At 42.1% G+C, this 25,528-nt stretch overlaps 1 protein-coding gene across 3 annotated transcripts in view; it reads right to left on the reverse strand.

Moving 5' to 3' along the window:
* The window catches only part of GALNTL6 (polypeptide N-acetylgalactosaminyltransferase like 6), a 1,489,735-nt gene that overhangs the window by 843,058 nt on the left and 621,149 nt on the right, over nt 1-25,528 (reverse strand). For all 3 annotated transcript variants that reach the window (XM_066573529.1, XM_066573530.1, XM_066573531.1), the window contains one exon: nt 8,118-8,284. In XM_066573529.1, the coding sequence (XP_066429626.1) occupies nt 8,118-8,284 (167 nt within the window). The remainder of the gene's footprint in view (nt 1-8,117; nt 8,285-25,528) is intronic.

Genomic DNA, 25,528 nt, shown 5'->3' on the forward strand with positions numbered 1-25,528 from the left:
GAAAAGGAGACTGGATATAGTTGAACTGGAAGATTTTTAAGATGTAAAGGTGATATATCTATAGAGGTTACAAGAATCAGAACTATTCACCTAAATGGACTTGAGATGAAATACCAGAAACCAGAATAGATTTAATAGAAGAACAAACAGCCTGTGGCCATTTCATGTGCTTCCATGTTTTGTCAAGACCAAAGCATTCATCTGAATCTCACTCTTTTAAACAGTATACTTTTAGTGATACAATAAATATGTCAAGTTGCAATGGTTAAAAACAACAATTATACTATCAATCCTCAATGCAAACAGAGTGCGCACAACGTAACCGGAAATCATCATAACATACATACCACAGTAAATATCCAACTATGTTACAAAAGGACTGAGATCCTTAAGATCAAGGCTATATCATACATATAATACAGATAGTCCCCGACTTGCGAACATTCGACTTGCGAATTTCGCTAGATACGAACTATCTGTACAGCACAGTATGATGTAATGCTATGGCATTACATCATACTGTGCAGGGAGCGGGCAGGCTTCTATCAAGCCTGATAGAAGCCTGTCCGGTCACATCGCGGTTGCTGGGCAGCCGGGGGCCTTCTGAAAGGCCCCAGGGCTGTCTATGCAGAGCGCCTAGCAAGCCGTGCGCTTGATGGGCACTCTGCATAGGCAGCCCTGGGGCCTTTCAGGAGGTCCCCGGCTGCCTAGCAACCACACAGCGTCCCGCGATCTCATCATGGGACGCTGTACGGGCCCCCTGAATGTCGGGTGCAGGCTGTTCTTACAGCGGGCACCCGGGGGCAGCAGTCCCGATGAGCCGCGCCGCTCGTCAGAACTGTTAACACTTTAAATACCGCTGTCAGAGCGGTATTTAAAGTGTTAACAGTTCCGACAAGCGGCGCGGCTCGTCGGAACTGCTGCCGCCGGGTGCCCGCTGTAAGAACAGCCGGCACCCGACGTTGTATGGAGCGGGATCCACCTGCGATCCCGCTCCATACTACTACTTGTTCGACTTGCGAACAAAACGGACTTGCGAACGGGCTCCCGGAACGGAACCTGTTCGCAAGTCGGGGAGTAACTGTACCTGGAAACTGTAGCACCTGCAAATTGGGATTAGGGAAGTCATGTATATATTGAGTTGCCTATCCTAGCCTGTCTCCAGTGAGAGGACATGTTTCTTAAATCTTACATACATAGGAGAAATAGTTTACCAATCAACAGATTCAGCACATTTTAAGGTTCTTTTAGACAGAATGGTTATTGCTAAAAAAAAATCGTTCAAACGAGCGAAAATGAACAATAACCAGTCTAATCGCACACCGATGACCGAACGGTAATTGTTCACTTTTCGTTCGACGTTCATTTTATGCAAGCATAAAAACCATCGTTGGCATGTTCACTTATGGTTTAGTTTAAATAGTGCTTGTTAAGTCGTTCTCATTTGCTTACACAGCCAATGTGAATGATTGAACAATTCTTGTTTAAACAAGCCAACAATGTAACTGCCTGCATAAATAGGCTGCACAAGCAAACAAGTAAACTCTGATGTCATAGGCCCATTCAAACAGGCCCTTACCTAGATTGTGATAGCAAGGTGGGATAGCAGAACAGTATCTTGTCTTTATCTGTTAAAAAGCCATTGTTGCCTTATCCTAACACAACAAAAAACATTGTAAAGTAATTGAAAGGGTAAGCAGCACATTGTGATATCACATCCAATTAAGAGTCAAGCTAGAGAAAAAGATAACATCTGTAATACCAATTACATGGGTCTATTACCTCATATACTACATACTGATAAAATAATTCACCTCCTAACTTTAGGTGTCTCTGTTCAGGACCTACCATTATCATCCAGTAGAGATGTGATTATGAGGTTGACTATTAATTTGAATGGCCAGCATATACCATTTAATTGTATGACTAACCACAACTCATGTACAGTGTATCCACTGTCACTAGTGTTACTTGAAAATGGGATTGTCGGAGATGCACTGTATGTAGAGTAGCAAGTGAATGTATGGACACTGATACATTCAGATGAAGTAGAGACATCCAAGAAAATTGAAAGTGGACCAAACTTATACGTATGAATTAAAAATAAATTGCACCTGTTGCCTCCTGTTGAATATTACGATATATCGTGTCTTATAACAATTTTTGCCCCAAAAGAGGCATAGGGTCTTATTTTCAAGGGGGATGGGGAGATTGTCTTATACTCACCTATCAAGCGCCATCTGGGCTGTAGGGATCCAGCAGGCTTCCGTGCAGTCCCAAAGGCCGATGGTGCATCTCTTGCTGGTGTGACGGGGCTTGAATTCCTTGCATCCAGCAAGCAATTGCTCTGATTGGTTCAGAAGCGCTGCCTCAGCCAATCAGAGTCGGCGCTCGATGAACCAATCACAGTCATTCAATGCTGTCATTCAATGAATGGTTGTGATTAGTTCATTGAGTACCAGCAGTGATTGGCTGAGGGGGCGCTCCTGAACCAATCAGAACAATCACTTGCTGGAGGTGGGATATTCAAGCCTCATCACCAGCAAGATGCTCAGTTGGCAATGAGGACTGCACAAAAGCCTGCCAGAGTGTCGGGGCCAGGATGGCGCCTGCTAGGCGAGCATTGCTTTTTTTGTCACGTACTGTAGCTAGGGCTCATTTTTGGGGTAAGGATTATATTTCAAGTCCCCTCCCCCCTGAAAATCAGGGTAGGGCTTATTATTGGGGAAGGTCTTATTTTCGAGGAAACACAGTAATTATTAGATATGATCATGTTAACTTGACAATTTTACTGAGACACATGTAATCTGTTATATGACGTTGTTGATCTGAGATTGTATTTACTGAATTTTAAGACATTTAAAGGACCAGATGTATCTATCTATCTGAGAGAGAGCAGGACATTTGGAGTAGATGACCTATCTAAAACTTTAAATCTTCCCTATAATGTGATGCCTAAAATAAAAACACTGCTTAATGCTGGGTTTGCACGGGACGACTACTTGTGCGCTAATGTCACCACTAGAGATGAACGAACGTACTCGTCCGAGCTTGATATTCGTGGGAATATTAGGGTGTTCGGGATGCTCGTTACTCTTAGCGAGCACCACGCGGTGTTCGGGTTACTTTCACTTTCCTGTCTGAGACGTTAGCACGCTTTTCTGGCTAATTGAAAGACAGGGAAGGCATTACAACTTCCCCCTGCAACGTTTAAGCCCTATACCACCCCCCTGCTGTGAGTGGCTGGGGAGATAAGGTGTCACCCGAGTATTGAAATCTGCCCTTCCCGCGGCTCGCTACGGATGTATTCTGACATTAGTTCAGGGAAAGTGGTATCGTGTTGGAGCTGCTATAGGGAGAGTGTTTGGTGTATTGTAGGCTTCAAGAACCCCAACGGTCCTTCTAAAGGCCATAAATCGTCTCTATATGCGCTCAGTGGGGCCGGCGGCAGCAGCGCCAACCCCATTGAGAACATATAGAAGACAAATCCTTCTTTTCTGCCACAGCTGTAACAGCTGTAGCAGAGAAGAACGATGTTAGCCCATTGAATTCAATGGAACCAGCAATACAGCAGGTTCCACTGAATGCAATGGGCTGCCGGCGATCGCAGGATGAATGGTCAGGAAGGGGTTAAATATATAACCCCTTCCCTGCACTTCATCCAGAAAAGTGTTACACTAAAAATATATACCGGCGTATAAGGCGACGGGGCGTATAAGACGACCCCCCAACTGTCACCTTATACGCCGGCAATACAGTGGAGCAAAGAATAAAAAGCATTACTCACTTCTTCAGACGATCTGCGCCGCTCCTGTAGACTGTCACTCCTTCCTGGTGTTCTGCGGTGCTCCTGCAGGCTGTCGCTCCCTCCTGGTTCCCGGCAGAGCATTGCTTTCTCTACGAAAGGCTTTAAATCCACGCCTCCAGAAACCCACGTGCCTTCAGCCAATCACAGCCAATGACAGTGATGTCATTGAATTGCTGTGATTGGCTGTGTTTCTGGAGGCGGGGATTTCAAGCCTTTCATAGAGAAAGCTTTAGTCCGTGGACCAGGAAGGAGTGACAGTCTGCAGGAGCGGCGCAGATCGTCTGAAGAAGTAAGTAATGCTTTTTATTCTTTGCTCCACTGTATTGCCGGCGTATAAGGTGACAGTTGGGGGGTCGTCTTATACGCCCCGTCGCCTTATACGCCGGTATATATTTTTAGTGTATCACATTTCTGGATGAATTGCAGGGAAGGGGTTATATATTTAACCCCTTCCCGACCATTCATCCCGCGATCGCCGGCAGCCCATTGCATTCAGTGGAACCTGCTGTATTGCTGGTTCCATTGAATTCAATGGGCTAACATCGTTCTTCTCTGCTACAGCTGTTACAGCTGTGCCAGAGGAGAACGATCTTTACGCTGACAGTGCGGGGGGGGGGGGGGGACTCTTGCCGCTATTGTGGCTTAATAGTGGGACCTGTGAACTTGAGATGCAGCCCAACATGTAGCCCCTCGCCTGCCCTATCCGTTGCTGTGTCGTTCCCATCACTTTCTTGAATTGCCCAGATTTTCACACATGAAAACCTTAGCGAGCATCGGCGAAATACAAAAATGCTCGGGTCGCCCATTGACTTCAATGGGGTTACTCGAAACGAACCCTCGAGCATCGCGAAAATTTCGTGCCGAGTAACGAGCACCCGAGCATTTTGGTGTTCGCTCATCTCTAGTCACCACTAAGGTTGTTAGCACTCGTGCAAAGCGTGTAAACATGCAGATCATGGCTAACTATCGCTGATTTCTCGCTGGCTTCTCGTTTTCTTTGAAGCACTGAGTGGGGAGCATTTACATGTCAGTGATCCAACAATGATTTTTATGCTGATTGAATATGAGCGATAACGTAATATAGACAGCGAACAATGTTTTTTCATTTAGATGTAACAATTATCATGCATTTTTGTTTGTTTGAACGAATTTTGCCCGATAATCGACCCCATGTAAATGGCCCTTATGACTAATAACAAACTAGTAAAGATAGTAGATAGTAATTAAATTGTGTAATATCTGGGAAAAGAAACATCACCCAACTTATCTATTTAAGTAATTGGCTCCCTAAGGACCTTGAAGGATCAAAAATGATACTGTATGTATAGTCTTTATTGTACAGAAACAGTGGGGCATTTCAATTAACCCTTGGACCAGACAATGAAAATGCTTCCTTCCAAAGTAAAAGACAAATATATGATCGTATTACAATCTTGTCATTCTTCCATCCTGCTGTCCAATTAAATGAAATGCCTTCTGTAATAAAACATATCGAGGACAATCCTGACACACCATTTGGAAAAAGTTAATAGGTTTATAAATTGTAAAGGAAAAATATAATTTCAGTAATGCTCTGATTTTGTAGGAGTCCTCTATAATACATTAGAACATTCACTGCACACATTTTTTAGGTTCTACATCTTGAAATTCATATTTAAGCCTTGACAAAAACATATTTGGTTTTATATTTTTTTTTTTACAAATATCTATTTCAACTCAGCTGTGTGCAAAGAAAATTGGAATATGTAGTTTTGCAAAGCGGAATAAATACTATTCAAATATTTTAAGGGAGAACTTTAGATTTCATACTTGCTTACCTGAGGGGCGCAAAAAGTGCAATACTTTGAACAAAAGACGCTATGTACTGGTTTATTAATCAGATTAAAAGGAGACCCAAGATCATTCATAGATGTTAGAAACTCTCAACAAGACAAACTTAAAGGGGCTGTCCCGCGAAACAAAGTTGGGGTATACACTTCTGTATGGCCATATTAATGGACTTTGTAATGTACATCGTGCATTAATTATGAGCCATACAGAAGTTATTCACTTACCTGTTCCGTTGCTAGCGTCCTCGTCTCCATGGTGCCGTCTAATTTTCAGCGTCTAATCGCCCGATTAGACGCGCTTGCGCAGTCCGGTCTTCTCCGTGTTGAATGGGGCTGCTCGTGCTGGAGAGCTGCTCCTCGTAGCTCCGCCCCGTCACGTGTGCCGATTCCAGCCAATCAGGAGGCTGGAATCGGCAATGGACCGCACAGAAGACCTGCGGTCCACCGAGGGTGAAGATCCCGTCGGCCATCTTCGCAAGGTAAGTAAGAAGTCACCGGAGCGCGGGTATTCGGGTAAGTACTATCCGTTTTTTTTTTTTCAACACATGCATCGGGTTTGTCTCGCGCCGAACGGGGGGGGGGGCTATTGAAAAAAAAAACCCGTTTCGGCGCGGGACAACCCCTTTAAGCCATATGTATACTTTGAGTTCATGGACTCAAACACTTAAAGTCCTAGACTTTAAGTGGATCAATTACTTTCAGGCTATAAGCTTTGCTTATAAGGCTAAAAGTGGGTGAAATATTTCCTTTAAATATTCAGTATAGAACATGTCAGAAAAAATGGATGCTTAACTAGTAAAGATTAGCTCCATATATAGTATACAATATATGTAATGGGAGTATAGCAGACTCCAGTACCATAATTAAGAAGAGTGCAGTGGCACCTGGTCTTTGGTGGTTGAGGGTGCCTAACAATGGCTCTGCCACATAAGCCCTGTTACAGGTCCGTGAACTCAAGATATACATATGGCCCATGTTTGTCTTTTGAGAGTTTCTAACATCTATGTAGGATCTTTTATTGTTGATTCAATATGTCAACATATTTGATTAAGATATATTTTGAACTATGTAAAATACTGTCCATGGAATGGATATAGCAAGTCATGTTTTCAGACCATTATGTGTGTATGGGTCTATACAGGTATATTCGAGGATATGATTATACTGCCAAAAGTCCTACTAAAATACATCGCACGCAAGTTTTTATGAGTCTTGGATGGATCCTGGAATAATACAAATGAGGAATTATCGGAACTATTATAGTTTTGAGAAACAAAATGTAAGGGGTTTTCTGAGTTATTGATTTAATATAGTTTTGAGCTCCCTATGCCAAAAACTATACAAAACTGGAGCTGCGGTTAGCGGCAACAAGGGGACAGTGCACAGTGAGAGATAAGTATTTTGGTCTTTATTTACAGATAATGTATCCCTCCACTGCCACCAATGTCAGGGATTCTCAGAAAACCCCTTGAAGCTACTGATTACATATGCAGCAAGCGCCAACTGTATGTGTGTAGCATTCCATCCTAACAGACTTACTTTTAGAAGAGTGCACTATGTAAATAGCAGTGCGTTGCCTGTCCAGTTATCACATGCTACATCTGTGTATTAGAACCTTGACTATAAGAAGTAGCTATGAACAACAGTAGGCATGGTTGATCTCATGTGTGGATATTTCATACATGTGATAAGAGTGTGGTCTCACTTCTCTGCTCTACCTTTAACCCTTTCCAATCCACTGTCTGACCTCTGAAGACATTATGATTTAAGGCTGTACAGCTCCGATGTTGAAAGACGTCCGACTGGGTTCTCTTACTGTATATTGCCAGCCTCTCTGCTGTTGGAGCCTATCCAACGTGTCACCTCATGCAGTTCTGGCTTTAGCCAGCAGATAGCGCCATCGTATAACAGCAGAAAAAGAGTAAGCCCCCTAGAAAAACCAGGATACAAATTGGATTGGAAAGGGTTAAACGGAGATTATAAAACAGTTATTAGATTAGAAAAAAGGTCTGTTCTTTCATAAATGGTACCATTGTTGTCCAAAACTGTTCAATGGCTGTGTCAAGTACTGAAGCCAAGCTTCATTCAAGTGATCCTCTTATCCTAAATTCATGAAGCTCCTATAAGTCCCTATATGACTAATAAATAATACATTGAGATTTGTATTTTCAGCTTTAACACGGCAACGGCGCACATCTTTCTCAGATTTTATAACAGTTACACAAATACTGCTATTTTTCTTATATTTTCACATATTGTTCCTTTATTTTTTAACTCTCTGACACTGAAAAAAATATGTCCCAGAATCCTTACCATATTGTAATGCCTTGTTAGATTTTCAACAAATATAAATATATTCTTAGAAATGACCATATATAGATTGCAAATATATATTATCATTGTACATGTTTAGATTTAAAGTGATCAGATATTAGTATTTCAATAGAATATGGTAATTAGTTAAAAATATATAGACTTGCCTCTGTCACTGAAGTCATCTACCAAAATGATTTCCTCTATGAGGCTGTCCGGTGTCCGGTTGATCACGCTGTGTAGGGTTCTGAGTAGAGACGTCCATCCCTCATTGTGAAATGGAATAATAATGCTGGTGTTTGGCAGCTTTTCCAAATAAAGTTTGTGCTTGCAGCTGAAAGGAAAGCATAATGTGTGCGTTGTAATTTATATTCATATAAAGGGATTGCAGACAATACAAATAGCCTTATTTTGCTGATTGAGTATATGAGATGACTTGTTTCTGCAAAGACAAGATTATTTCTGCTAGCACGACTAGTAAACATGTTTTTGTTCTTATGGCAGAAAACAATGGGTGATAATTTAGAGGAAACACAGCAAAGAAAATTCCTTTTAAAAGTATTTTGAAATGCCTTAAAAGGCTGCTTAAGCCTCTGTTCCCATCAGCCTTGGGAGCTCCGTTTGGAACTTCTATCTCCGAATTCCGCTAAAATCGTGAACGAAAGAGAGCAGCATGCTATGCTATTTCATCTATGAAAATTCATAATTAAGCGGGTCCATTCTGTGTCGTTCTCTTCTGTCATAAAGCAAATCAGTTTGGCCAGGAAATTTAGTTTTTCTACTCCCATATTGGAGCAAGAAAACGGAAACCCCAGTGCTGATGTGAACATAGCCAAACAGCACTTAGCACTCTCGGTATATATTAAAGCAACGCCTTGGTCCTGAGAACAAGATTTGTCAAGGATTCGGAAAGGAGGGGGGTTATAGTAGCTAGTATCCACCTATATGGCCATACTGCCATGGATCTACCTGTTCTTGGGTCCCCTGTGAGGTGCTTTGCACTTGTCACTGCTCAGTAGTCTAAGAACCAGCAAAGCCATTTAAGAAGATGATAGATATGAGCCCCAGGAATAGGCAGATCCATAGAGGGAAGTACAGGAATTATAACTCCTTCTGGTTCCGGGTCAAATTTTGTGCACATGGCTTTTGTATATTCTCTTTGTGTTTGTATGGGTTTCTACTAGGTACTTTGGTTTCCTTCTACACTTCAAAAACATACCAATGGGTGAATTTATATTGAAAGCCCAAATGGGGACAGGAACCAATGTAGGTGATGACATTGCACTGCAAAATATGTGTGCATTAGGCAACTGAGTAAAATAGTAGTAATAAGTATAATATTCACTCTATTGAATTCTTAAAGAATTATTCCCATCCTAATAGGGCTGTCCAATGAAAAATATTGTTAATAGTTAAATGCAGCTCTTAAAGGGGTTGTCCCGCGCCGAAACGGGTTTTTTTTTTTTTTTAACCCCCCCCCCCCCCCCCGTTCGGCGCGAGACAACCCCGATGCAGGGGTTAAAAAAACAAACCGCTCAGCGCTTACCTGAATCCCGGCGGTCCGGCGTCTTCATACTTACCTGCTGAAGATGGCCGCCGGGGTCTGCTCCCTCCGTGGACCGCAGCTCTTCTGTGCGGTCCATTGCCGATTCCAGCCTCCTGATTGGCTGGAATCGGCACGTGACGGGGCGGAGCTACACGGAGCCGGCATTCTGCACGAGCGGCTCCATTGAAGAGAGCAGAAGACCCAGACTGCGCAAGCGCGGCTAATTTGGCCATCGGAGGGCGAAAATTAGTCGGCACCATGGAGATGAGGACGCCAGCAACGAAGCAGGTAAGTAAAAAACTTTTTATAACTTCTGTATGGCTCATAATTAATGCACAATGTACATTACAAAGTGCATTAATATGGCCATACAGAAGTGTATAGACCCACTTGCTGCCGCGGGACAACCCCCTTAATGTTAAATATTTTTATATTTACACTTATTTTAACAGTTCATGTTAAAATACTACCTGCTGCTTGTAGGGCTACAGCTATGCCAAATGAATGTTCAGTGCTCTGAATCTGTTTGTTTAATGTCCTTCACCATTGTTCAGTGCCTTACACTATTTGCGTAACCCACTGCAATCTATTGGCTCTGGAGATACGCAAGTAGCATAAGGGCATAGCAATAATGGCTCAGCATGCCACAACGGTTTGTTTAAGGTATTAAACATCATGACATGTTAAGTCTTGCAGAAGCGTCCGTGGTGTGGTGAGTCCGCTGCTTCTGAAGCTCCAGTGGCTTCTCTGCTTGTTAGAAGAGATGATCAGCAATTGCACTTTTAGTAATGCTGGCTTGTTCTTTAATTACTTTCCCAGCATTTCATCTAACAAGCAGAGAAGATGTTGCAGCTTCAGAAGCAGCCAATTTGTAAGGGGATAGCACTGTTGCGCTCCCCTTTATGCCATCTCAGTGCTATAGCAACCGGTAGAGTCCCAGCAGCTGACGGAACGTGGCCTCATTCCCTTGTTTGGTCTTGGAAGAAGCTGGGAAGGGAAAATGGTCACAGCTGTACAGTGCATACAGTAGCACTGGGCAACATGTTTGGAGCACAACTGGTCTCCAGGAGGAGGCTCTGCCCCTTCCTCTTAACAGCAGTGACATGGCAAGTGTGTCACTGTCCGGGGACTGCCCTGATGGTAGGTATAAATAGGGACTATCCCCCATCCCCTTACAGACTGAGTCTGTGTGTTCTGGAGGGGTATAAAAGGAGGAGTTCTATGCCAAAGCTTGGGAGTATGCACAGTGAAATACATGCAGAATACATGCAGGACAGGAGCTGTGTGCTGTAGGAGCTGCTCAAAGGTCACAAGCAAGACATAGATTACAGTACAGGGAAGCCATAGTAGTGTGCAGGGTTTAAGAGGATATTAGTAATCCCATTGGTGCTGCTGTGTGAATGCTGTGTCAATGCAGAGAACCACAAGAGAGCGCTATCACTGTTTAGTAGGTGCAATACTCTGCAAGCTTCAAGAGGTTAGATTAAGGAGGAGCAAGTGCTGCAATTGAAAGCGAATTTAAACCAGGGATCCCCACTCACACCGAGTAGAGCAAAGAGAGAAGCAAAACTGAGCATGTGTGACTACCTTGGAGTGGTGGCAGAATGACGGGGCAGCAGCGTAGCAGTGAAGTGGTGAGTATTGGGGTTTTTTTTTTGTAAAAACAGCTCATCCTTTCACTGCCACCAGTGATTTAGAAGTCAGAATACTCCAGTAACTTTTTGCGAGAAAACTTCAAATTGAATATATTTGTGAAGTTACACAGCGTGAACTCAAAGTACATTTCAAAAACTTTATCATTATCCGAGTGTGACTCTTGTTTAGTCTGACTTTTATTGATATTTTTAATATTTTTTATACAGAACTAAAGTAAGAAAATCATACATTGTTGCAAGTTAAAACAAAATCTGGCTAATGGTAAAAAGGATGATCATTTTTTATACCATTGTTAAAGGGATTATGTGATTTAAAAAAAAAAAAATCTATACTTACCCATTCCTCTCCCATCAGTCTACTTACCAGATCTTCACCTCACCTATTTTCTCCCATCTCCTGCAGTCCGGGGGGAGGTCACCTCACCTCCAGCTGGCTGATTCCGTTCTTTCCTGTGTTCTTCCTGCCAGCCAATGTACGTTATGTTACAGCTCACAGGCTGGCATGGGGAGTCCCGATCTACTTCAGAGACTGCTCATGCATGCTGTCTCAGCAATAGATCAGAATTCCTTCCTAGGCAGTGAACACTACAGCACAGGGATGTGACCTTCAGTGACCTGGCCAGAAGGAATGTGAGGAATCCAGCTTCATAACAAGCCAGCCGGCATGCAGTGAGGTGACCCTGGGGGCACTGCAGAAGCTCAGCGATGAGAAGATGTGGTAAGGTGACTGATGGGGAAGAAATAGGCGAGTATAGAATTTTTTTTAATGACAAAACCCCTTTAATGATTCTCCTAGTAAGGACATGTTTACCATGGACATAGCATATATCATGTTTAACACAATTTTAACAGATGAGTTTAAAGATGATTAGTCCAACTGATCCAGTGTCCTTTTTTTCCTATCAGCATGCTCTATTTAAAAAAAAAAAATTGAATAGCATCCAAACAGGATTTTCTGGGACTAAAACTTTAAAGGCTAACCCTTTCAGATAGACAATCAGTGTTTGTTCCTTAGGGGTTAGACCCTTTGTATTCCTCTGTCTACTCTGATATTCAAGTGGCTACTTCTGTGTTTATCTAGCTAAAGTGGCAATCAATGTTTTAGTCAAAAACCCTTTAGGTCTAAAACAAAATGCAGATATAGGACAAAATCCATACCTCTTTTTGCTATATTTTTGTATTAACAAATGTTATACAATTGTGTGTGCAGTATAAGTTTGAGCAGTCACAATAGATAGGGTCATTGCTAATGAAGTTATTTAATGTTGTTTTTGTCATAATTTTTATTTTTTATTCTGTTCCAATAAAAACGGACTCGCTTTCTGGGAAAAAAAGATCAATAGATGTATAGAGAGGGTTTTATTTAAACTTTAATATAACGCTATCACATGATGACTTGAAATGTTTGCTCTACATGACTACTTATGGGGTTATTGCTGTTGGTTTTTATCAAAACGTATGAAGCAATGTGGAAAAATAACATCCTTTCCAAGTGCTTTAATCACTGGTCCAGAAAATGGACCGCATACATTTAAAGATGTTTTATATGTATTACATGATCTAAGCAACTCCGTGTCAAGAAATCTGTGGAAATAAGGTATTATATTTTTGAATGAGCTTGAGTGGATAGATCATCAGAAAGCTTGAAAGCTTTCCCATTTCAGTAGAAGGCTGCAGAGCTTTTAAAGCGTGACACAGACTCAAAGTGAACATTATCTAATGCTTATGTCTTGCAGGCATACAATGAGCCTTTTCTTTACATATGAAATATAAAGTATTCACAGAAAATTGACAATTTAGAAAAAAAGAAAGGAAATATAGCATGAAGTTACTATACCTTGCATACCGTAACATGTATGTTGACCACTTTCTGGTCGTTAAATCCTAGTCTGGATAGTATGTTTTAGCAAACCATTAACATACAAGCTTAAAAATATAACAATGTTCTAACAATTTTTTAAAGAGAATGATAAACATGTTGCAAGCACAGATAATCATTGTCCTTAAAATTCATATATTATGCATAATGATAACCCACCATATTTAGATAATGAGGTAATATTACAGGTGAATTATGCAAAATGGCAAACTTAAAGGGAGCCTGTCACCTCTTATAAGCAGCAGAAACTAACTTATGGTGCTTATAGGGCAAGTCCCACTGAGTCTGGGGGTGTAATTCCCACTGTAATTCCGGGTAGTGGGTGCATGGTCAGTCAGTATGACCCTTTCCATTCAGTCCATGCACTATTCTCTATGGGAATACATGCACATGGACCGAATAAAAAGAGTCATACTGACTTACCATGTGCTGACTGCCCATGGTTGTAGCAAATGCTCATATATGGTGCTTGTAGAAGGTGACAGGTTCTCTTTAACTCCATTGCAATATCTATAAACTCAGCTTTCTTACATTAGTGCAAAAACATGGTTGTTATTATAGTCTCCAAGTTATCGCAAAACCCTGTAAACTATTTCCAATCCACTATCTTACGCCTTCCTACTGATTGAAGCTTGTACAGCTCCAATGTCAGAAGACATACGACAGGGTATTCTTACCGTTTATTGCCAGCCACTCTGCTGTAGGAGCCTCTCTGGCACACACACACTGGCTTTAGCCAGCAGATGGCACCATTGTATAACAGCAAAAAGAGAAAGCCTTTTAGGAAACCCTGAATCCAAAATTGTATTGGAAAGGGTTAAACTCAGCAGGCTGAAGAATTCTTTTACCCATAAAGATACATTTGTAAAAATGAGCATCCGATTGATGATTTGCCAAGTAAAAAGATGCATTTATATGTTACAGTAATTTTGTTTGCTTTTAAGATTGTTTGTCTTTCATGCTTTTCTTCTGTCCTCTCTAGTGATTACAAGCCGGAGATTCCTTACACAGCAATGATATGACTCCAACAAGCAAGCAAAATATTGTAGCTCATCATAAAACATTTGATCAAAAACAAAGAAGCAAGTTCTTGCAGATCGTGTAATCTCTGCATATGTTCACACTGGACAATGATAGGGAACATTTGCTTCACCTAAAATTTCTGCCAGTAGAAAACAATATAATCATGGGGAAAAGTATGGACTTTAAATATCCCCAACTCTCACAATTACTGAAGTCTGTTGTAAAAAAACAGCTTAATAATATTATTGAGTAGATATGAAGTTTTTTTTACATTAAAGGGGTTCTACCAACTGTGCTAAAACTACAGCAGTACTCACCATGCTCCCAGTGTTTGCTGTTGAAGATAATGTCACTCAATGTCATGCTCTAAACTCCTGGCATCATAGCACCCAGGATGTGAGCGTTGATGTCAGGGGAATGGGCAGTGATGCTGCAGTTTCAGATTGGCTGCAGCAGTTACCTGATAATCAGTGACATCATTTTTAACAATGAACATGGGGAGAATGATGGGGCTACAGCACTGGATTGCAGTGGGTGAGGACAGGTAAGTACAGCTGATTTTGCTATTTTAACACCGTTGGTGTTATAGTCAGAATGTTGTCCAGTAATCAGACAACTCCTTTAAATTGGCTTGCAAATTGAAACCTTAGGTACTCGGTTAGAAGTCTCACCCACACTAAAAAACTAAGATATTAACATATTTTATATTTTCATATCCTTAAATCCTTAAAGTGTTATTTACAAACTCTTTACAGTTAGTGATCTTACATTTGTGACCCACATTTATCTGGAGAACAGAGATCACCTTACCCTCTTTTGCTCTTAAACACTATTGCATCATCTTCAAAGAGAGTTGACTATGTTTGTGCATCTTTCATTCAAGTCTAGAGAAGTTGCACAAGGAGCTGAGCAAGCAGCAAGCAGAGCCGGGGCAAATATGGCAAGCATGTAATGATCATATAATGTGAGCAGAGTTACTAGAAAAATCTAGCTTGGATAGAGTGGTCGCCAAAAAACATGATGGCTTGATACTGTCAAAGCTGATACTAGCATGGATGTCACACAACTAAAAGAAGCAGTGCAAAACTGAAAACCGAAGCTCGCCTTTAAAATTGCCAAGGGTCGTGAATGACTAAATGGCTAACAACATGGGAAACATTAAAGTATCACTAGATGTCTAAAAATGCTTCTGAGCAGTTGAGAAAGCAGCTACTTTCTATTTTTCAAGCCCCGGGAAAAACAATATGCTTGCAGTATGTAAATTGCAGATAGGTGTGGTGTGATGGCGCAGTGGTGACAGGCCAACGCAGATGCAGTTTCATGCAGCACAATAAACTTTACTAAACAGAAAGTATTAATTGCATTGCGTCACTCCACAAGAGGGCTAAATACTTAAACGTTGTTAAGCTGTATCCCCCTTCCTTCCCCCTCGATGGCTCTCTACAAGCGGAGGGGGCGGGACAGGGTGGGAGCTAGTGCTGAGCTCCCACCTCCTATCTGCCCCTAGCTGCTGTTTGCAATGGGAGGGGTCAGGATGGGGCGGAGTTTGCATCTGCCCCTCCCCCACCCATTGCAAACAGTGGTAGGGGGGGGGAGAGAAGAGAAGGGAGAGGGAGTTTAGAAGTCACACTGCAAAACTCCCTCCCACCTCCCTTCTCCGAATGCTGTCATTGCCTCCCATAGGAGTTTATGGCAGCAGCCATAGTCCAGCCAGGAAGATAGCTTTTACGCCACGGGAATAAGCCTGCGTGATCTGATGCATTGGAATCCAATGCATTATATGGTAGCATATATCAGCCAGCCTTGAAAACAGCAGACAATATACGCTCGTGGGAATAAGCCCCTAGGGTATTGTCGAGTGCCACGTGTATTGATCTTTTTAAAATACAAAGTTTTACTAAATTGGAGACAAGTGTTTTTCATACATTGGATTTATCCGTTTATTTGCTGCATATTTTCATACTTTCACAACAAGAACAAAACCAAACTGATTTTAACCCTTTCCAATCCCCTGTATGATGTCTGAAGACATTTTGATTGAAGGCTGTACAGCTCCGATGTCGGAAGACGTCCAACAGGGTATTCCTACTGTATATTATTGGATGCTCTGTTGTCGGAGGCCTCTCCAGCATGTCCCATACCACAGTACTGGCTCTAGACCGCAGATGGCACCATTGTATAATAGAAGAAAGAGAAAAACCCCTAGGAAACCCAGAATCCAAAATTGGATTGCAAAGGGTTAATTAAATTGAACTTCACAAACATTTTTTATATATTGCTTTTTAAGTGTAATGATTAGAGATGAGCGAACGTACTCATAATGAGTACTTACGCACCCGAGTACCGCCATTTTCGAGTACTTCAGTACTCGCGCGTAAAGATTCGGGGGGCGCCGGGGGCGGGGAGAGGCGCGGCGGTGCGGGGGGGAGCAGCGGGGAACAGGGGGGAGCCCTCTCTCTCTCCCTCTCCCCCCCACTCCCCGCCGCAACCCCCCGCGCCGCCACGGCGCCCCCCGAATTTTTTCGCCCGAGTACGGAAGTACTCGAAAATCGCGGTACTCGGGCGAAAAAGGGGCGGGGCCGAGCACATTCGCTCATCTCTAGTAATGATCATAATGACAATTTTTATTGGAATTGAAAATCATTAATTTTTAATACTGCTGAATCCTTGCTTCTTGTTTCATGCTCCTGATCTAGTTCCTGATTGGCTCTACCCTATTACATAATTGGAGTCCCTATTAAACCTGGCCCTTCCACTCACTCCTTGCGTGATTATTGCGCTCCCAGTCAGTAGTTAAACTCCACCACTTACCTGTTCCTCCTTACTGCGAACTGATACTATTCGTGTACCGACCTCTGGCTTCCACTGACTACGCTACCTGCCTGCTCCTCTTGTACTGTGAACTGATACTATGCATGTACAAACCTCTGACTTCCATTGACTATGCTACCTGCCTGCTTCTCTTGTACTGAGAACTGATACAACCAGCCCGTGTAACAACCTCTGGCTTTCCCTGACCATGCTACTGATCCTCACAGCTTACGACAAGAGACTCCAACCCAGAACCAGAGCATTACAATTACATTTTTAGAAGGGGGTAGATTAATCAGTAGAATTGTAGGAGATCTCATTTTACAAAATGGCAAAAATGGTGCCATGTGATACATTTAGTTTTCCCATGTACGTAACTAACATATTTTACTTACTGACCTATTTTATGCAGTTCAAATATGTTAAATTGAATTAACCCCAAGTGGCATAGAGAGTATAATTATCCATGAGTTTCAGCCCCACAATAGGTTGTCATTACATTTAAGAGCACATGTAACATAGGTAAAACTCTATAAGGCTGCCTGCAGTCAGACGTGGTTTGTCTGCACGAAATCCCGCACAGAAAACAAACCGCGGCATGCTCTTTTTCTGTGCGGGGCTCGCAGAGCCCCACACAGAAACATCACTGCCCAGCCGCCAGCTCAGGTCTGCACATGCGCCGGCTGCCGGCTCATGAAAGAGCCGGAGCTGCGGGAGCTGGTGAGTTCCGTGCTGCTCTCTGCAGGTGGCCTAAGTCAGTGTGATGACATAAGCACCGGCATGATCATTTTAGCACGCTGATGTCTGATTAAATATGATCTATATCTAAGTGGTGATTTAAAACTAAACTAGGCATAATGTGTATTACAGTGTTTATGTATCACTTGATCAGCTGCTTCATCCTTATCCAGAAGTGACTCAACTGAAGCTTCAACTCTTGCAGTGCTGAGAGGTTGATTATGGACTGATTTCTTATTTTCTCCATAGGTTTCCTTAAACATCTTTCTGACTTTGTGCACACAAATCCTTTGAAACCTGACAGCAGCCTTTAGGGCAAACAGAGATTACAGATGCAAGCTGTATCATTTGTAGGGATATAATGAATCGGTAACTGGCTTTGGCCTGCATCAACCCTTCGCTCTTAAATGCCAATATATGGTGAAAAGCTAGTGATCTGCTGAGAAAGCACTTTGTTGTAATAGAAATGAGAGGGTCAGGGCTATTCATTTATTTTTTAACTATTATTGATTAGAAGGGAAGCTCAAGCAATGCTTAAAAGTCCAACTAATCGAATACTTGCTATATGGAAAACAGGAGGATAAATCTATTTTATAGCACAGTAGCTGCATACTTACAAATAAGAAATATGAATGGCACCCTGACTTCAGGTCAGTAGAAGTTCAAAGGAGAATATGTAAAAGCAGGATTAAAGTCTTGTAGCAACCTGTGAGATTGCATAGCTATATGCACTGTATTATAAAGAAGAGACGCCGCAGGGAAGGAAATCTTTATATGCTTATGCATATTTTTAAGAAAAAATACTCCTTTTTCTGTAATTATTTTTGCACATTTAGTCACTCTTTCCAGAGAGCTCTACACAAATGGGATTTATGAATGGATCGTGCTGCCAAAATCCCATCCACAGAAGTGTGACCATCTGGAGTGTTCTGTGGATATACTAACACCATCCCAGCAATCACCTTTAATGGCAGCTGAACAAAAAAAAACTCTTAGATTTCCAATTGTTGTAGTCTTTAGCAAAGAACGTTTTTCTCTCTGTGCAAATTACACCTTAAAATTTCATCTCCAAAGGCTTGAATCCCAGGCACTTAACTTCAAAATAGTCAGCATAAACATATTCATGAGAATATAATTACAATAAAAAGGAAAAAAGCAAATGGGATGTATGCCTAGTAAAGGGTGATGTAGTTAGATTTCTGCTTTGCATGTCTAGCACATTATCTGCTGGCAAGGTGTTACTACCTTAGCTTCTGGAGCCTTAAGAATTATGCTACAAAGCCATAGACTGCTGTTCAGGTGACTACGAAAATAAAAAGGATGAAAAATATATTTCTAAAATTTTATAGCTATAGCTTACATGACTTCAGATCCTTTTTTATACTTCCTCGTCATTTATACACATACTTCCTTGCAAAAAAAAGGCTATTGGTAGCCAGAACCATGATCTCTGGAGCACAATGAAGAGTCTCAGCTTTCATGGTGTGTCAGCTTTACATGCATTTAGTGACAAAAATGTTTGATCTTTGTCCGCCACCATCTGAGACCCACGAGCCCACACATTTATAATATATTCATTTACCGTCCGTTAGGGTTATGTTGTAACTAAAAGAGCAAAACACTTCATCAAATCTAAGCTTCCCTTTACATAAGACTGAAATCCTCTCATGATTAACTCCAGAGTAGTGTAAAAATATTGGATGGAAACTGATGAAAAACCCTACTTTCCAATGGTAAAAGTTGTGCGTACGTTGGCAGCAGTTGTGATTTCAGAAGCCTCGATGCATCGGATGTTGGACAGAGAAATGCTGTGTTGAGCTCAGGTATGAAACAACTGGCCAAATACAATTTGTATATTTGAACCTAACCTAAATGTGCTGCTCATGGTTGAGTTGCATTATTTTGCCACAAAACAAAAACTGGTAGGCAGTTTTGGCAAATTCCTAGCAAAGTAAGAGTATAAAGTCTTGCTTGTTTCTAATTTCATCTAGATTCCTAGTTGTTTCACGCTGTCCTACATGTTCTGCCTACCGTAGGGTCTTTGGAGTTCACTTAAAGTTCTTTTTCATTTAAGGGAATTCTTCTTTTAAATAGCAATCTTCTGGCATGCCAAGAATTAGATCTTTCATTGTTTTAAGCATAACTTGATTTCTCTTGGCCACCTTAGCTTTTTGCTGTATTGAGGCTCGTGCTTCTGGTCTGTTAAGGCTAATAGTACTCCTGACTGCTGGGGCTGCATCAATGGACCACTTAGTAAACTGTGTAATTTTTCTGAAAGTTATAAATGAACCACAGAGGGTAGCTGAACGTTTGCATCCTGGCACATGAATCTTTAGCTATACCCCTGCCAATATCATAGCTTCTAAATAGCAGCTTGCTGGCCAACTCTAAAATATAGTTTCCCCTCTCCTTTTCAAATGTACAGCTTGAAGCTCCTGGGCCTAAATGCAAAATCTGTGACAGGACCAACAACCTACAATGCACAGCTTATAATATTGGTGACCCATGTGTCATAGGGCTTTTAGCCACTGAAGGCTTGAGTATAATTGCTACCACTGCACCCCCTAAAGCTATACTCATACCTTTCCACCACTTATGTTTGAAAAGTTGGCAGATGAGGGGAATGCCATTACAGATTTAACACTGCTGTAGCATGACATGCCCTCTCACCACCAGAGGGATGTCTACTTCAGTAAGAAGAAGAATAGAATCTCAGGGCATGCTAGACAGGGCCTGGTACTTGGGGACTCAATTATTAGAATAGCAGACAGGAGAATCTGCCATAAAGACTGGGATCATCAAACAGTGTGTTGTATTCCTGGCACTTGAGTTCGACACATTATGAATTGGGTTGACAAATTACTGGGAGGGGCTGGTGAGAATCTGGTGGTCATGGTACACATTTGCACTAATGACAAAGTTGGAGGTAGGTAGAAAGTCCTTAAAAACAATTTCTAGGATGTAAGCTTAGGGCAAGGACCTTCTAAGTAGTATTTTCTGAAATACTACTTGTGCCACATGCCACATCAAAAAGGCAGCAGGAGATTTTGGGAAGTTAAAAAGGAGCTTAAGAGCTGGTGTAAGAAGAAAGGAAGGATTTGGGTTCCTGGAGAACTGGGCTGACTTTACTGTTGTCTACAGGTTTTACCATAGGAATGGGCTTCATCTCAATGGGAAAGATGCAGCTGTGTTTGAGGAGAAGATGGCTAGAAGGTTGGAGGAGTATTCAAACTAGGAACTTAGGAGGGTGGAGAAGGGCAAAAACAGAAGTACGGGGGGAAACAGTAACCTGGAACGAAGTCTTGATAATATATGTGGAACAGTGGGAGAGCTTAGTAGAATAGGAACTATCATAACAGTTAATAGGGACACATTTATAATAATCAAATATTTCTAACCTGCATTGTGACTAATGCTAGAAGTCTAACCAATAAGGTTGACGAGAAGAAATGATGTCCGAGGAAAACTATGACATAACGGAGACAAAGTTGGATGAAAGTTAACTTACAAGATTACAGTTCGCTCAGAAATGATTGTAAAAACTGGAAAGGGGGAGATGTTTGCCTTTATGTAACAACCTCCTTGAAGCCCTCACCATGTGAAGACATATGTGAGCGAAATGAACATATAAAGTCTCTAAGGGTAGACCTACATGGAGGGGAAAACAATACAGGCAGCTCCTGATGGCGGTGGCACAGGATTCTATTTCTCATTGCTTCTGTACAGCATTGTGGGCTATCGCCCCACCACTTTTAAAGAGGGTCGCTGCCTAGCCGTGCCAACCCTCTGCAGTGTGTGCCTGCGGTTCCTCCTCATGGCAGACGCACTTATAAATAGACATGAGGGTGGTGTGGCATGAGGGCAGCTGAAGGCTGCGCAGGGACACTTTAGTGTGCGCTGTGGACACTGGGTCGTGCGCGCGCGCGCGCCGGGGGGGGGGGGGGGGGGTTGGGCAGCATGTAACCCAGGAGAAGTGGCAGCGGAGTGACATGCAGGCAGTGACTGTGCTTTGTTGGAGGTAGTGTGGTGCTTAGCTAAGGTATGCATTTCTAATGAGGGCTTTTCAGAAGTAAAAATTGTTGGGAGGGGGGGCCCACTCTTGCCGCTATTGTGGCTTAATAGTGGGACCTGGGAACTTGAGATGCAGCCCAACATGTAGCCCCTCACCTGCCCTATCCGTTGCTGTGTCGTTCCCATCACTTTCTTGAATTGCCCAGATTTTCACAAATGGAAACCTTAGCGAGCATCGGCGATATACAAAAATGCTCGGGTCGCCCATTGACTTCAATGGGGTTTGTTACTCGAAACGAACCCTCGAGCATCGCGAAAATTTTGTCCCGAGTAACGAGCACCCGAGCATTTTGGTGCTCGCTCATCTCTAAAGTACAGACAATAAATGGGAAATGTTTAAAAGAATCTTAAATACTCACTGTGAGCGGTTCATACCTTACTTGAATAAAAAGGTTAGGAATAGGAGAAAACTAATGTGGCTCATTAAAGATGTATAGGGTGTAATACACAACAAAAAGAAAGCATTTAAACTTGTAAAACAAGAAGGCAGCAAAGAAACATTAAAAAGCCATAAGGAAAAAAAGAGTGAAAAAGTAAACAGAAGCACAAAGGTCAAGACAGAGATTCATTGCCAAAGAGTAAAACTAAACTTTTCTTCAATTATATAAATAGTAAAAACATTAAAAACAGAAAGTGTTGAGGAAAGAGAAAAGAAGGCTTCTACACAAATACAGAAGTTAGTACAAAAGATAGGTTTAAGCTCAAAACTAACTGAACACTAAGGCCTAGTTCACATGAGTGTAATTTTGCACACATCCGTGTTGCACAAAACGCAGCGCTACAAGGATGTGCAGAAAAACGGGTGAACGAAGCTCCATGCCAACTGCTTTCAATGGGGACACAGCTGCTGCCGGTGGCCCCATTGGAAGCAATGGACTGCAGGCACCCCCTGTAGTGATTTCCTGGGAAGGGCTTTAAATATAAGCCCTTCCTTGAAAATTATCCCTAGCATGTGTAAAAAAATAAAAAATATATATACGCACCTCTCTGCCGCAGTAGTGGCAGCCCTATTGAAGGCAATGGGAGAAACTTGCGATCCTCTGTCACAGATGTCACAGCTGTGGCAGGGGATTCTTTACTCCTCGCGGGGAGCGCCATCATTACTGAACACTGTGCTGTCACAGTGTTCGGTGATGAGGGGACTCCCTGGGGGGAATATTTACATGAAACATGGACCTATGCGGTGCATGCATTTCCAATCCTTTGCAGGTGTGCACATTTGCATGCCTGTAAAACACGAACATGTGAACACAGCGTAGGAAGCCAATGGTTCTAATAGATTATATATTGTAACAGCAGGTTGTGCATTTAATTGCTACTGCCCTGCTCAAACATTTACAATGTTAAGAGAAACTCATTTATGTTAACCATACATGAATCAATATGCAAAAAATGCATTGCTCAAAAAGCATAGCAATGACAACAAGCCCCTGTGCACCGTTGGTCATGTGGAGACAGATTTCCTTTGTTAAGTCAGATTTCCGCTCCATTCAGACTTAATCTTCTTGAGTAATGTGAAGATATCTTTACGGCATTTTAAACAGCAGTTTATGTCCTTTATAACTCATCCAAGACACAAAAGCTACTCGAATTATATGATAAAGTAAGAATAGTTGAGTGTTTAAGCCTTAGTGTTATGATACAATTTCAGGCTGACTTGGGCGACATTCTTATATCACTAGGATAAATACAGCACAGAATATAATCCTTTTTAACAGGACATGAGCCACACTGAAATAAGGAAATAAGTGACATAATTGAGCATCTGTATACCACCTCAATAGTTTTGAAACAAAGCCATCTACATAGAGGATTGAAGTACAGATGTACAGTTTTAATTTAAGGGGTTTATTCCCTTAATGATTGTCCATATTTTTTTTTACAGTGGCCATTAGGGATTTATTCTAATGCGCTGCCTTTTGATGGTGCTGCATCAGAAGCCTGGCACAGGTCTCTTGCGCCAGGGCAAGTAGGTGCTCAGCTGCCGAATGACAGCCTGGTACCTGCCCTAACAGCGGAGACCAAAGAAACCATGGATCCACACTTCTTAACCCTTTACAGTGCAATCGCAGTGTACCAATGGGTTGCTATGGCACCCGGAGGCTTGAACATAGCCTCTGAGTCTGTCAGCCATAATGGCCTATGAGGCTTAGCCTCTGGCTGAGCTTCATAAGCTTTCTAATAGACTGCTGTACTGAAGAATTAAAAGTGTATTGGAAGATTAATAAAATATGGTGATATTCAATTCCCCTTGTAAGCAAAAATAAGAAGCAAAAAAGTAAAAAAAAAAGAAAGCCCAACCCTAATATTGAATACTGTTTAAACATTGCTTTAAAAAAAAACCCAACAAAACACCAGAATTGCGGATTTGGTTAATTTCGGGAAAAAAAATGGAATAAAAGCAATGAAAATGTTGTATTTGGATAAATGAAAACTAAAGTTCATCCAGCAAAAAGCAAGTCCCTATAGAGGTTTGTTGATGGAAAAAGAAAAATGCTATGGCTCTCGGAACGCGGCAACACAAAGGCAAATCTTTTAATTTCAATAAATTATAGTCAAAGAAAAAAGTAATGATTATACAACAAAATATATGCATGAGTTGTTCAATATAATAGGATTCACCCGTTGATATATAGCAATACATTTCTCTTTCTTGTAACCGGCCTTGAAAAACTTTGTCTTATGTTTAAACTCACAATTGTATGTAATTAACTTTTATTTAAATTGACCTAAGAAAGGGATAGAGTGGGGGGAGAGGAATGCGGAGGGGGGTGAGGTAAAGGTAAAGACGGGGGGCAATGGGAGCCCCTTTTCTTTTGTTTAAATGTTTTCCATGTTAAGCGATAGATTTAACAAAGAGGAATACAAAGGGTCTCCTCAAAAAAAAGGCAGGAGATCTACCAACAGAAAAGCAATAGAGATGAGCGAGCACCAAAATGCTCGGGTGCTCGTTACTCGGAACGAAATTTTCGCGATGCTCGAGGGTTCGTTTCGAGTAACGAACCCCATTGAAGTCAATGGGCGACCCGAGCATTTTTGTATATCGCCGATGCTCGCTAAGGTTTCCATTTGTGAAAATCTGGGCAATTCAAGAAAGTGATGGGAACGAGGCAGCAACGGATAGGGCAGGCGAGGGGCTACATGTTGGGCTGCATCTCAAGTTCCCAGGTCCCACTATTAAGCCACAATACCGGCAAGAGTGGGCCCCCCCCCCCCTCCCAACAATTTTTACTTCTGAAAAGCCCTCATTAGCAATGCATACCTTAGCTAAGCACCACACTACCTCCAACAAAGCACAATCACTGCCTGCATGACACTCCGCTGCCACTTCTCCTGGGTTACATGCTGCCCCCCCGCACGACGCAGTGTCCACAGCGCACACCAAAGTGTCCCTGCGCAGCCTTCAGCTGCACTCATGCCACACGCTGGCCTCATAGCCACACCACCCTCATGTCTATTTATAAGTGCATCTGCCATGATGAGGAACCACAGGCACACACTGCAGAGGGTTGGCACGGCTAGGCAGCGACCCTCTTTAAAAGGGGCGGGGCGATAGCCCACAATGCTCTACAGAAGCAATGAGAAATATAATCCTGTGCCACCGCCATCAGGAGCTGCACACGTGGGCATAGCAATGGGGAACCTATGTGCCACACACTATTCATTCTGTCAAGGTGTCTGCATGCCCCAGTCAGACCGCGGTTTTTTATAAATAGTCACAGGCAGGTACAACTCCGCAATGGGAATTCCATGTGCACCCACAGCATGGGTGGCTCCCTGGAACCCACCGGCTGTACATAAATGTATCCCATTGCAGTGCCCTGGACAGCAGAGCTAACGTCAGATTAAATGCAG

Source organism: Eleutherodactylus coqui, chromosome 7 (genome assembly GCF_035609145.1).
Source record: "Eleutherodactylus coqui strain aEleCoq1 chromosome 7, aEleCoq1.hap1, whole genome shotgun sequence".
Classification (NCBI taxonomy): domain Eukaryota; kingdom Metazoa; phylum Chordata; class Amphibia; order Anura; family Eleutherodactylidae; genus Eleutherodactylus; species Eleutherodactylus coqui.